The sequence below is a fragment of the Lathamus discolor genome, chromosome 2 (assembly GCF_037157495.1).
Source record: "Lathamus discolor isolate bLatDis1 chromosome 2, bLatDis1.hap1, whole genome shotgun sequence".
Taxonomy (NCBI): Eukaryota; Metazoa; Chordata; class Aves; order Psittaciformes; family Psittacidae; genus Lathamus; species Lathamus discolor.
Window position 1 is genome coordinate 10,332,592 of NC_088885.1, and position 13,980 is coordinate 10,346,571.

Below are 13,980 nucleotides of genomic sequence, written 5' to 3' on the forward strand. Positions count from 1 at the left end.
CAGAGAAAATTCTGTCAGGTAAGCTTAAATTTCAGTCTATTTTCCCAATTAAAACTGAGAGGAAACATTGAGGAATGCTGACATGGAACAACTGTTTGTGCACATTTCCAGGTTGGAAACTGATGGATGTTAAACAGTTAGAGCCTACAGCGATTTATCGCTGCAGCCCCTGCAAACGTTACTGGGATTTAATAGAGGATACATTCACCTCAGAGCCAAGGTGTTTTGTTCAGGCATCAAAAGATGAAGGAGCATATTCCATGAGTCCCTCTTTGATACTATTCTGTCTGCTTACTATTCCTATAAAACTTATGAGATTTAATTATATTTTAAAGGAAATTTGTAACACTCATTTAAGAAAGCACTAGCCTTTTCTAAGTAGCCCCAACTGTAAAGTGTATGGAAAGTGGACAGTCCAGCAGGCCTGCTTGCAGATGGTCATAAAATACAAAGTGGATGTTCAGAGATGTGTGAAATGTACGGGCATCACCCAAGAACAGGAATTAAGCAAGATAAAAAGGTTTTAAACTGATTTTTAGAGAGAAAACAACCTGGTACAAACAAACATCCATCAGGCTTCATATCCCGAATGGGTAATTCTCTTCAGGTGAAGATCTGCAGGGGTCAGCCCTCTCCTTCCTGCCTTGCTTCAGGTATTTCTAGTTTTGCTGGGCACCTGAGTTTCGTATGATGAACCTGTGTTTATCTGAGTCAAGCCCTCAAGTTTATTGCATGAATTTCCTGCTGCAAAAGGCCAGTGTAATACTGGCACTGCAACAAGTGCTTGCCCTACTTTTATTTTCTGGATTTATCTGCAAATGGAACACAACATTTCTGTTTCTCAGTACAAAAGAGTAACCACATGAAAAAGAGCTATTGCTTACACATGATGGAAATGTGAACTATCCATGTCCTTCTAAATCTCTGGAGCCCATGTATCCTGAATTAGCAACTAAGCCTCAAGCCATTCCTGAAGCTTAATTTACCAGTAACTGAAAAACAATGAGATAATGCGAACCTTATTGCTTCTTTATTTTAGCTAATCAAATCCTCCAAGTCTTTTCCTTGTCTCTAACCTAGCTATACTGCATGTTCACTCAAAACGTCTTTCCATCTTCCTTACATCCTCGCTATAGCCACCACAAAAGAACCATCAGGAAAGGTTAAAAGGCTAATTGTGTAAAAGAGAAAAACATGATTTTATTAGAGAAGCTGCAGGCTGTTCTGCTTTATTCAGTAAAGGAGGGGCAAAGATAATGTAGATAAAGGAAACTCACAGTATCCCCTCCTGTTTCCCTTCAAGGTAGCTTCCTTGGCTCCCTGCACATCAGCTGAACTGTGTCAGAAGTCACTACTGCAGATACAGAACTGAGCAAATCTGGCTCTGGGACTTCCACTGCGTTCAGTTATAGTAGGCACACCAGCCTCAGTGTCACGGGTTGCCTGTGCACCACTGACTCCAGTCACAGGAAACAGAGAATTGATTTCCACTTGTGTCTTTAAACTAATAAAGTAGATGGTCTCTCTTTAACATGAAACCATGCTATGTGTCACTTTACCAATAACTAAGTTCCATGAACGTACTGTTTGGAGGAGAGGGGGAGTGTGGCTGAGTGCTGGATTTGCCACCTCTCCTTGCAGAACTATCAATCACATGAATAAAAATGTACAATCTCTCCTTTTGGAGAACCATGACAAAACATGGCATCACAAACATGATCTTCATCAGAAACTGGGCTGCTTGTGGGACTTAGATTTAGCTTCTCTTGCTGGTACAGTGGATAAAAAAGACTGTTCTATAAGACTGTTGGTGGACTCTCCTCCAGTTCTGCCCAGTAACTACAGAAGAGATGCAGACTGAAGTATGAACTACTGGCTAGAAGACTACAAACCTCTACGTTTTGTGATTCCCAGATCCCAGACTGTATTTTTGACAGGCAGATCTCAAAGCAGCTTACAAAGGAGATCACCTCCAATATAGAATAATAGAATCATAGAATAGTTAGGGTTGGAAAGGACCTTAAGATCATCTAGTTCCAACCCCCTGCCATGGGCAGGGACACCTCACACTAAACCATCCCACCCAAAGCTTCATCCAACCTGGCCTTGAACACTGCCAGGGATGGAGCATTCACAGCTTCCCTGGGCAACCCATTCCAGTGCCTCACCACCCTAACAGGGAAGAACTTCATTTGACAGATGAGAAAACAGAAGTACAAAAGTAAAATGACTTATCTAATGTTATCCAGAAAACAAGTGGTAGAGACAGGAATACAATCACAGTCCTCTTGAGTCCCAGCTCCGTTTTAGTTGTTTAGTCTATTTGACAGCTTTACTTTCTTACATTCTATAAAATGATATATGAATGACAGGAAATTTTGTGACTCAGCTGTAGTTTATGACAGCTCCTTATGGACCAACTCACTCTGATGCATATGGGCTGGTTTTTTTTTAAGCCAGCAAAAGGGCATTTTTATCAAGAGATTTTGAATTCTCAGTCAAACCTTTTGGAAAAGCTACGGGGTTGGGGCGAAGCACTTTGTAAACCTGTGAGTTGGTGAAGTTTCATACATTGCACGATTCATGTTTGCTTTGCCCTGTGTTGTAACAAACTAGTCAAGCTACAGGGGAAAACCCATAGATTTAGTCATCTGCCAGACTAGAGGGACAGAAAAGCACAAGCCAAATGACCACACAATTTCCTTCAATGGCTAACTATGAAGGGGGCCTATAGGGATGCTGGGGAGGGACCCTTCGTCAGGGACTGTAGTGACAGGACAAGGGGTAACGGGTTCAAACTTAAACAGGGGAAGTTTAGATTGGATATAAGGAGGAAATTCTTTCCTGTTAGGGTGGTGAGACACTGGAATCGGTTGCCCAGGGAGGTTGTGAGTGCTCCATCCCTGGCAGTGTTCAAGGCCAGGTTGGATGAAGCCTTGTGTGGGATGGTTTAGTGTGAGGTGTCCCTGTCCATGGCAGGGGGGTTGGAACTAGATGATCTTGAGGTCCTTTCCAACCCTAACTATTCTATGATTCTATGACTGCTGAAGCCACAATAACCGACTGCTCAGCCAAAGGAAGCACTGTCTGCGGTATCTAAGCACGAGAGAGACTGCTCATCATAACCTCACTGGTAAGCACCCAGGAATGTCTACACCACGTGCTGAAGCATGATGCAGATATCCTTGAGCTAACTGCGAACAGGTCATCTGCAGTGCAGAGCCATGTGCACTTACCACCCCTGGTCCAGAAGCAATACACTTGGGTTTGCACTGTTCTGCAACTCAGCTAATGATCCCTGCCTCTCAGATGTGGTTCCTCCATTGAGTAAGCTCAGAAATCTGTGTGCTAAATTCAGATTCAGACATGCTATTAATTGCTTGACAGTCTCTTTTACGTCTTGTTTTGCAAATCACTGAACACCTCCAACTTTTACCAATACAACTGCAAACCTACAGCCCCAATCATCTTCTAGGAGCATGCAGAACGCAGACCTGGACCTGTAAGTTGCTGTCCTCAAGTGCAAGAATGTTTTTACTTCTCCTTTATGAATCTTTCTGATACAACTAAATAATTCCAGTTTTTCATCTGTTTCTTCCAAAATGCGTGTCGTAAGTCACAACATAGAAAGCTCCTTTGGTCAGACACAAGACACTGAATTTTCTATTCTTGTTATTAAATACAGAAGGTGGGCAGGTCAGGATTTTCCTCATCCTTCATAATTTTTAGTTAGATTTTGACAAATATTCCTATCCCAAGTTGGGGCAAACTAACAAACTTGACACTGCCCTTCTCCCTTTAAATGCATCCAGATCAGATCAATTTAAATCTTTAATCTTCCCTTTTAGTAAAAATAAGGTAATATATTGAAATGAAGAAGAATTTTTAACGGACAAATGAAGCTTGTAACTTTCAAAATATCCCAGGGAGAGACCTATGCAAAGAGAAATGCCTTTTCTACTCAAAAATACTCAGAATGGATTTGGGTGATTTACTGAAAGCAATTCTGCTCTGTGAAGTCTTTCTTTTGATGTATGAATTGTGTTTACTAATAAAAAAGTCAGCTTGGGAATTTCTGCACCTGCTCTAATTGACTTTGCTTTACCTTACCCAAGTGTGAATAAAATGTAGTGAGAAATAAGGAGGGGCAAAGATGACTGAGCAATACTTCACAGTGACAGTCCAGCCTTGCCATTCCAGTGTGGCTGGAACAAGAGATACGAGGACATTCATCACTCCCTGGGAGCTTTTCGCCACTACAAATAAACACGCAACCACTGCCCACCCTGATGCTTCCCTGCAGGCTCACATTCTCAGAGACAATGTGGATTTTACCCTTTTCTCCTTCACCACATGCAAGGTGGAGACGCTCTAGAGATTTTCATGTGGAGCCTCCCGTCTCCGGGCAAGTTTAATCCACAATGCTGCAAAAGACTCCATGGCCTTAAGCAAGGGAAAAACCCATAAAGATGACTTTTGTCAAAACACAACAAAACACAACAGCCGCCTTTCCCTCAAACCAAACTCTAATTATGGAAGCAGTGCTAGACACTATGAGGTTCAGAGAGGGGAAAAGGAGGAGAGACTGCAAGAGACATCTCTTCTTTCAACCCAAGTGACACCATCATTCAGATCCTCAAAAGAACTTGAAAAAATCAAAGCCAAAAATAAGGTAAATATAAAGCAGAGCCTTTTTATAAAAAACCCACCAGTTTCTGTAGAAGCTCAGTTAGAGGAGAATGTTTTTTTTCTCCTTCGGTTTGGTTTGCCTTTCATCTTCCAATTCCTCCTGACCCTTAATAAATAATTAACCAGCTGTTGAGGCAGGCTTTATGTGCTTATAGTCATACATCAAACTTAATAGGCAAATCAAAGTTTGCGTAAGTACAGAAGGCATTGAGAGAGATCACAGTGCAGCAGCGAGAAGGCGTTTCAGTAACATACGCTTTTCACATCATGAAAAGGTCTTACAAAATTATTTCAGCTGCATATTTATTTTAATATCATTCTTGTCCAGAAGATTTACAATAGTGCTTGAAAATTTCTCATGCAAACATAATTTATTTAAAACCAGGTATTGCTAGTAATTAAAATTTATAGTGTAACGTAACATTGAATGCTTTGGTTTTCTATAGTGCCTTTCATCTGAGAATTTCAAAGCAGTTCACAGCACCAGCATACATCAAATGGATTTCAAGTTGATGACATAGGAGGAGACATCTTTATATGGAAACTGAGGCAAAGAGGTAACCACCTAATTGTAATAACAACTGGCTGTTGCTGGATGCCCCACTCTGGGGTGCTACATCTGATCTGATTTTAAAGAGGATGATTTTTTTAGAGTGTAGCATAAAAAGGTCCCTTCAAGATGGCTGCAAAATTGGTCTTTCAAATTCATACTTCCCCCTGAATGCAGACCCACACAGCTGGCACATTTGAGCCCCAAACCAAACTCTGTGTTACTGACTCCCTTAATAAACAGGTATTGGGCCATATGTAGGTTGCCTGCCATAACAGTTACAAAATTAGAGAGATAAGTGAGTAATTCTGGCCACATATTATGCAGAGTTACTTTCAGTCAGTGGAGAGGAGTGATGGCTGTAACCTCCTGCTTAGATGCTATGACTACAAAGATTTTCTATAAAAAGCCTGTTTCTATAAAGAGCCAAAGAGTGTGCCTGAATCTGTCCTATGAGCTGGTCAGCATATGAATACAACCCATTAGGTCATGAGGCAATTTGTCACTTTCTTTAAAAACTAAATGAAATAAGTCATTCTCTGTGTAGCAGCATTAATGGAGCTTTGTTTCCTATAGATCTGCCTCTGATGGTTCTACATTGCCATGCTGCAGTAGTTCCAGTTCCTCCTACACACCTCTGCTAGCACTTCCCACACTTTGGAGCATCTCCAGCTTTTGCTTCCTCTGAGCTTTCACGGCTCTTCCTGACATCTTCACGCTACTGACATGATGGTATAGCTGGTTCACAGCTTGTGCCTGTGACAGACCTGTCAGCTTGCCCATGCTACATGGCCAATTTGGAGGCCAAACAGAACAGATAACTGTTGAGCTCACCAGCCTGCCTTCACTGAGGCACTCTTTTGTGTTTCTATCTTTACCCAGCCACAAGTTTTGCTTTTAGGAAATAAGTACCTTTGAGATGTTTATCTTCCTGTCAAACAGGTCACAGACTGATTAGGAAACTGTCTGGTGGCTGGGCAGGGCAATTGCACAAGGCTCAGCTCCTAAGGAAACTGGGCGAAGAAAACCAACCAAGCTCTTTAAGGAGAAAGGACAGCTGGGGCTGCAACATTCGTGGTTCTTCTTGGGTTTATTCAAACAAAAAAAGGGAAAAACAACACCCTGCATTCTTTGGCATGCTTGAGATGGACAGTGATGGCTATGTGGTTTCTTGCTTACAAGAAATCAATAAAAGAGAGGGTCAGAGTTTGGCTGGGGGTATAGCCACACAGCACTGTGCAGGCTAAGGGAGCTCGCTCTACTCATGTGCCAAGCTTGCCAGAGCACGTAAAGACAACTGAGGCAGTGCCAAGCCTGAAGTAACCCACCCTGATGGGAGCCAGCATATTTTTTCCCAGCTCAATGTTGCAGTAACCATGTCAGTTGGCTTGGAGCACAGGGAAAGCAAATCCGTGTCTTCATGTAGAGTGGGTACAACAGGCTTGCATCTGCCTGCAGAATACGATGTAGAAATAGATGCAGGGTTTCTGTTTCAGCAGCATGGGCTAGAATATGAGAGGGTTTGGAGAGCAGAAAGAAAGGCTGGGACTGAATGAAGAAAGCAGTTCTAAATGAGTGTTAAGGTAATGGAGTTCATTAGGACATTGCAGCCAGGAATGAATCTACAGCTTCTAGGGACCTGGGCCACTGGGTCTGACTACATCAGCATCTTTGTGGTCTTCTAGGATTCTGCACAAAAACATTTTACTCACAAGTCTTCAGCTTTCTAATGAGGTTCTGTAAATGTATTAAATTTTATTTAAACAAAACACAACAGGGCTTTTCTGAGGTGGATACAGAATGCTAAGTATGCGTAGCAAGCTGTAAATACCTCCAAGATAACTGTAACACTGGGGTACTGCTCTCTGGCTGCATAAATATCACAGCGAGGTTCACAGATGCCTAATTGTTAAAAAAAAAACCAACATGCTGTCATTAATCCTCTATGAAAACACAGAATAAGATGTTTCAAGTTAGCATCCCTCAGATCTCCAAATGAACGTCTGTGAACAATTTTATCTATCTAGACCATCTGGTCTTCTATGCAGAGCCTGGGCTTCTCTTCAGATTTCTGGCTGTGGTTCCACATTTACAAACATGCAATGAACTAAAAACACAAACGTAGATGATGTGAAATGCATTGCTGGGGTGAGTCAGATAAAAGACCAGGCAAGTGATCTGGGGACAAAATGCCTGGTGCAGATGACCACACCATGAGTACCGTGCTGTCTCCTGAAGAAGGGTGCCGTACGTTATCTCATTAGATTACTCCTGGGGGCAGGACTGCTGTGAAAGAAAACCCTGGCCCACCCAGAAGACATGAAAGAGAGAGACTGGATTTCCACCTGACAGCAGATTGTGAACACTGTGTTTTGTGAACAACAGAGCTTTTCTTTTCAGTGTCAGATAAAGCAATAGGGAAGGAAAGTTCACAAGAAAACACTGAGAACTGCCTTATTCTAAGAAATTAAACTTCTTATGTGATATTACGATGACAGTCAAATCATATCATCTGAAATTAGTAGCCATGTGAACGATGAAACAGCACAGACATAATACTCTTCAGGTTTGGTGAAAATAATACAGGAATCATCACAGAAACAAGCATTCAGGTTAGTATTCTGCTTAACTAGAGCTGAGCAGGGGAACACTATGGAAAATGGTAAGACAAAATGAAGACCTGGAGGAAACCACAGTGTGTCACAGCATGATTAGGCAAATCATTTTGTTAGAATACAGAATGAATGAGATGCATTAAAAAGACACCAGCAACTTTCTAGACCTCTTGAAAATCTACCATGAAGAATACAGGGAGAGTGACCAGTGACACAGACGAAGATTTGAGATGATGCAAACTCTGGAACTAGATATTTTGTTCCCAGAATTTAGAAATACATTTCCTCCATCTATTATGTGTCAGGATTTTTTTCCTTTCAGGGTTAATTTACCCATGCAGCCCTTTATTATTTACTTATTTTTGGTGAAAAGGAGAACTACAATATTTAATGAAACTTTAGTCATGCAAATCATACATGGAAACCTTTTTAACCCCAGTGAAAAGGTATCTCTGCATATATCCTTTAATACTGGGCATCAGTGCTGCAAGGAACTGAAAGTCAGTCTAAAATCTGTCAAAGAACTGTTAGCAGGGAGGAAGGTGAGAAGTTACTGTGGTCAGCTATTTGGGAGCCATATATGAGTATGCAAATTATGGAGCTGTACTGAATATTACACCTCTAACCTCACATGAGGTTGTGATAGAAACATTTACTATTCCCCAGTTCTCCCAGCACATTGAGCAAAACTTGAGGAGGATTCTTCAGTCAGTCACCTTATTTCAGTTGCCCAAAGCACCTCTCCAAGAGCCAGGCTCTGCCCAAGAGCAAATTATCTCTAGGCTAAACCATACTCGTTTCTCTGAAATAATACAAAGCAGCTGCCACCACATTTTGCCCACTTATTTGGAGAAGGGCAAACCACCGTAAGTGGGAGGTAAGCAGTATTTTAGAAGGTGTTTCCAAACACCCAGGTAAAGAGCTAGACACGTTACCCTAGATCAGATAGAACGTCTCATTACTGGTGTGGATTAAAAGCAGCTCTTGTGGCTATGAGCTTCAGGTATATCCTGCAGCGTGCACACAAAAATGTGTACCATCAAACTTCCTAGCACTAGAGAGACATAACTGTGTCCTTCCAGATATAGGGGGATTTAAAATCATTTTTAAGCTTTGAAAATGTGTGGCATCTTCTAATTTGTGTATTCAGAAAGCACATATGCTAACTGAAGGAAAAAGTCTTGTTCAATGGAAGCTTGCAAGAGAGGTGTTAAATCTCAGTTTCTCCATAAACGAGAAATATTTTCCAGTCATTATGTCTCTTTCTTAACTTGGCATACATACAACTACTCCGTGCTTTGATGTGCCCATTTTGGACTCAGAATGCTGTTTGTACAAAGAGCAAGGCATGAAATAAGTCATTAAAAAGGGCAGAACTGTAACTTTTAGGCCAGGGGGGGAAAAAAAGAGCAATGTTTTTCTCAATTCTGCCAATACAAGCAAAACATCTCATCTTTGCATTTTGCTGCAAGTATCTCAAACTCACCACTCGCTTAAGGAAGAGAAAATGTAAAAGAAATTTGAGGGATTTTTTTTGCTGTCCTTGTTTCTTAATATAGCCAAGTCTGGATAGGTCTGGCAGAATTACTATACAGAAGAACATGCTGAGGGTAGATTCCACGTAAGTAATAAGCCCCACAGCACCAAAAGGCATTCAGTTCAAGAAATCTGCAAATCTAAACCAATTGTGTGTGTGTGGTTTTCATGACTGACATCAAACTTCAAGCTTTGAAAAGACCATGAATTAATTATCTGTGACTCTAGGACTCTCAAAACTGATTCATCCATCTATGTTAACCGATGCCTCATAACACATTTGGGAACAGGAAAGTGACCTTTATTTCTCGCATGTTAGAGGGAGGAGGCTCTTTTGGATTCGTATCATCAAGCAAATCTGAGAAACAGAAGTTTTAGCACTGACTTTGATGAGAACAAAGTTGGAGAAAAGACTGAGAATTTCAGAAAGCCCCATCCCTCATGACCAAAGGATGACAAACAGGTTCAGTGTCCTTAGAACAGTTGGCCTATAAAGCCTTTCTTGGAAGATTCCACCATGAGTTTTAAAAAGCTTGGTCCAAACCATGTCTTAGCTGGCTGCACAGACTTTTGACTGCAGTACTCTAGGGTTACACATGAATAGCTGAGATCAGTCAATGCAGACAGCATAAAACCATTATTATGTCTAGATATCTACAAGCCAATCATGAAACCTATCGGGCTAATTATAAACTCCTGGTCTCAGCCAGTTATTTCCATAACAGGTTCAAGAAGTATTTCCAAGCACTTACTGGATTGCTTATCTTTCCCTTGGGTTCTGCAATCTTGCCCTATTTACCTTAAGTACAAACCTCTTCCTTCATAGCATTTATTTCCATCTGCAGGCCAAGGGACTTAATTTCTCTTCCCTAAAAGAAGAAAACCAAAAATGCCCAAAGGCCAAATAACATTCTGTATACAAGTAGCCTGTATAGATACATGTAGTTGGAGAAATATTGAGCTAAGTGTCTAACTGCTAGTTATTTCTGAATTCAATACTAACTGCTATAGGAAATCATACTAGGTGCCTTTCTGCTGTTCTATATGCTGAAGATACCTTTAAAACCCTACCTCTTCCATGCTGAAATCTCTCAATGAGGGGATCAAATAGAGCATATACTTTTTGCAGCTCATCACTTAAGAAAACTGCAGCTGAACTCTTTGCACCAACAGTATTTATAACAGATCAGAGCCTATTGCAAACACTGCTGAGATAACATGGCAATGCCATTTCTGAACAGAGAGGCCTCTGTCCAGTTTGCTCACAGCATGGGCAGAATGATCACGGGCTTGCAGCTGCCTAACTGGTCCTGTGCCCTGAAATCAAAATGCATCTTCACAAATACAGCCTTCTAAATCAGAAGTTTATGCATGCTGTCAAGCTGAACAAAGGACAGACTGCATTTCTTCTGAAAAACTGGGAAGCCACTGCATAATGTCTAATGAACAGGATTGCCTAGGGAGATGGACAAGTCATAGGAATTAAGCTGCTCTCTTCCTAACACCAGTAGAGGAACACTAGATGATTTTTAACGTCCCTTCCAATGGTAACCATTCTATTATTCTAAGACAATGCAAGGATCATTGTTAGCATAATGCTCTGCTCCTGGAAGTGATAATACAAAAAGCCCCAATTCAGAGACCATCCTAGTCCCAGCAACATCCCTTTTCTCCCTTTGCAACCATAATAGAGGTGATGGTACAACCATTTAGTTGTTCTTGATCTCCTGCCCACCCTAAGCCAAAGAGAAGGAGGATCTGTTTACAACAATAGATAGGCATGTACTATTTCCATTTCAGACAAGATCTCTGAGAGGAGCCGGTGAGATTGATTAGACAAAGAAAAACATCACAGGACCAAACCCATGTGGCAGTACTTCTTTTGACACAATGAAATCCTACAAGCGATCAAATACTGCCCAGGGCTTGCAGCCCATGCTTCACTGAACCACATCTGAAACTATCAAAGTGAAAACAACTCCCAAAGACAGACAGATCTGGAGGGAGATAGAAAAATGAGGAGATCGCATAATGCATTCAGGACTTTCAATAAAGAAACAGGATCAGCAATTTGTCTGTACACATACTTGGTAAGGTGAAGTACCTGATCGCACTGCTGGCCTTGCCACAGACAAGCAGGGACACTCTGTCAGAGCAGAAAAGGGAAACCTCTTTCATTGACCCCTTCTTTAAGGCTTGTGGTAGGTACAGAGCAGCAACAGGTCTCGTAGTGTACAGCTTCCAAGCACAATGCAGCTTGATGTACAGAAAGACCACAATTTCCATTCTTAAAAGCGAACCAAGGAGAGGAGGCCTGCATAAAGCACAGCACTTCTCCCTGTCCTTTTCATATTCACACAGAAGTGACTTGACAAACATCAAGTCACAGGTAATGCAAGCAGGACATTCTAATAGTAGCACCTCATCCTAACTCCTTTTTCAGAGCCTGCTGTTGTATTTACACTTACTCCCTCTCTTCTGCCTCCCAACCTACTTCCCACTTCTTGTTAGCAGAAGCAGTGATATTTATATAGTCTAAATTGGCAGTTTTTCCATTTCCATTTTTCTATTGCTCTAAAGGAATTGTTCAGTTCTGCATAGAATGCTCTTACCATTCCAGGTGATTTTCAACAAAGGCAGACATGGGGCTGATCTGTACAGTGTAAGTGTCGTTGGCAGAATACTCAAACAGCCCGTAATAGGGATTGAAGAGCTCCTGAGACAGAAGGAAGAAGAATTCTCGGGAGGGGCCGCTGTAGTCCAACCTGGAAAGGAAAAGGTAAAAAAGCTAAAATGAGGCTCATTCCCATTCGAGTGAATTCCCTGGGTTGTGCCAACACTGACTGCTGTCTAACACCTACCCCTGCACGGTCACTGCGTTTCTAACATGGTGTATCTCTCCTCTCAAAACTCGATTTGAGCCCTGAACAGGTCACGATACAGAAACTTAACCAGCATCTAAATTGATGTGGGAGGAATCATAGCACAGACACATCCCGTAAGTAGCATCTTTTCCTTTGCTCCAAAGGCTTGGTAAGTTGAGGTACAAGGCTCAGCCTTGCCTTGGCTGGCTGGCTAGCAGAAGGCTCGCTTTGTAGTGAGTGGGTCTGAACTGCCTATGAACACCCTGGTTCACAGCCCAGACTGAAGCAGAAATTGCTCATACTCTTTTACGCTGAGATGTAACCACAGATACAATCTAGCCCCAAGAATGCTTTCTTAGCTACAGGTACAACATAAAGGTCAGTGCTGCACAAGACCAAATCCCAACAGAACTCTCTCAAGAGAAAGTGGTGGTTCCTCAGTTGTTCTATCCAAACTCTTCTACTTTTCTGACACTTGCAAATACATGTGGTACACCTTAAGCTGTGCTTCGCTGTTGCGTGACTTTGTTCTGTACAGTCACCTTTTCTCCTTGCTTTTTTAAAATCAAGCTGTTTCCAATTACCTCAACTTGAAAAAGAACCCCAGAAAACCCAACACCAAAACAGCTTCATGAATACATTAAACCCAACTGTGACGGATTAATTAAAAACAGATCATCCTCTAATAATCATAGGTAGGATTTTCATTCTAAAATAAATACACGCGTAGCAATATGAACAAATGATTTGCAGCCATATATCACATGCGCCAAAAGATTTTCTGAGGTGGGCACTATTCCTTCTACTCAACAAATGTAAAGGAAGTGGAAAACTCTGCAGCTAGATCAGACATTCTGTATTACGTTTGAAGTTATGGAGGCGTAAGCACAAGGGGTTGAACGATTGACTTGTGAAACTACAAAGATGATAAAGGGCAGGCTGGCCCATCCTCCTGTTACACCTCTGGAGGTTCAGTACTTTTCTCTTTGAGAAAACCAAAATCCTACCCACAGGGTTGCTTAAAAAGAGAAACTGTATATGCAAAGCTACTGAATTACGATTTCATGCCTTTGTTATATGGAACACTGGAAATACGCTCAATGATCTTTCCATTTTAAAAGCATGTGGATTAAGCCTCAATTGCAATGTAGCTCTTGAGATGAGCCAGGGTGGCTCTGAAAGGTTCTGTTTAGACTGGAAACAAAAGTTCAGGGGCTGGCTTTAATCATCCAGGAGCGGCTCATGGATTTGTCAGGCTGGCAGAAAGTTTCCTGAGAGAAGGCCTTCTCTAGAGGCTTCTGTTACTTTCAGCTTCCAAAATGGGTGAATTCAACTGTAAGAACTAAACAGCATTCACATCTCTTGCTTCAGCCAGAAACAAGAAATCCACATATGGATAACAAATGATTATTAGATGGCATGCAAAGCAAAAAGTTTTGAAGGAAAAACAGGTCCATTTGGAAGAGTTAGAGTAACAAAGGGGATAAAGGTCTGCTCTCTAATTATAGTCCTGAGACTGACTCAGTGTGTAAACATGGGCCTGTAGTTCAGTTTTACCTTCCAGGCAGTCAAAATACCTATGCCAACAAGATGACATTAGATTTAACCACTTAATAGTCACTTTGAGACATCTAGATGGAAGGTGCTATAAGAAAATGAAGCATTATTGCTATTGTTATTGTTAACAAATGCTTGAGCTTAAGATGAATCACTTGGAGGTAAAACA

The 13,980-nt window shown here is 41.5% G+C and overlaps 1 protein-coding gene across 5 annotated transcripts in view; it reads right to left on the minus strand.

Moving 5' to 3' along the window:
• HECW1 (HECT, C2 and WW domain containing E3 ubiquitin protein ligase 1) overlaps positions 1-13,980 on the minus strand; it is a 253,047-nt gene that overhangs the window by 25,812 nt on the left and 213,255 nt on the right. For all 5 annotated transcript variants that reach the window (XR_010609789.1, XM_065665693.1, XM_065665696.1 and 2 more), the window contains one exon: positions 12,003-12,155. Coding sequence is in view for 4 of the 5 variants with exons in the window: in XM_065665693.1 (XP_065521765.1) it covers positions 12,003-12,155 (153 nt within the window). In the remaining variant the exon portion in view is untranslated. The remainder of the gene's footprint in view (positions 1-12,002; positions 12,156-13,980) is intronic.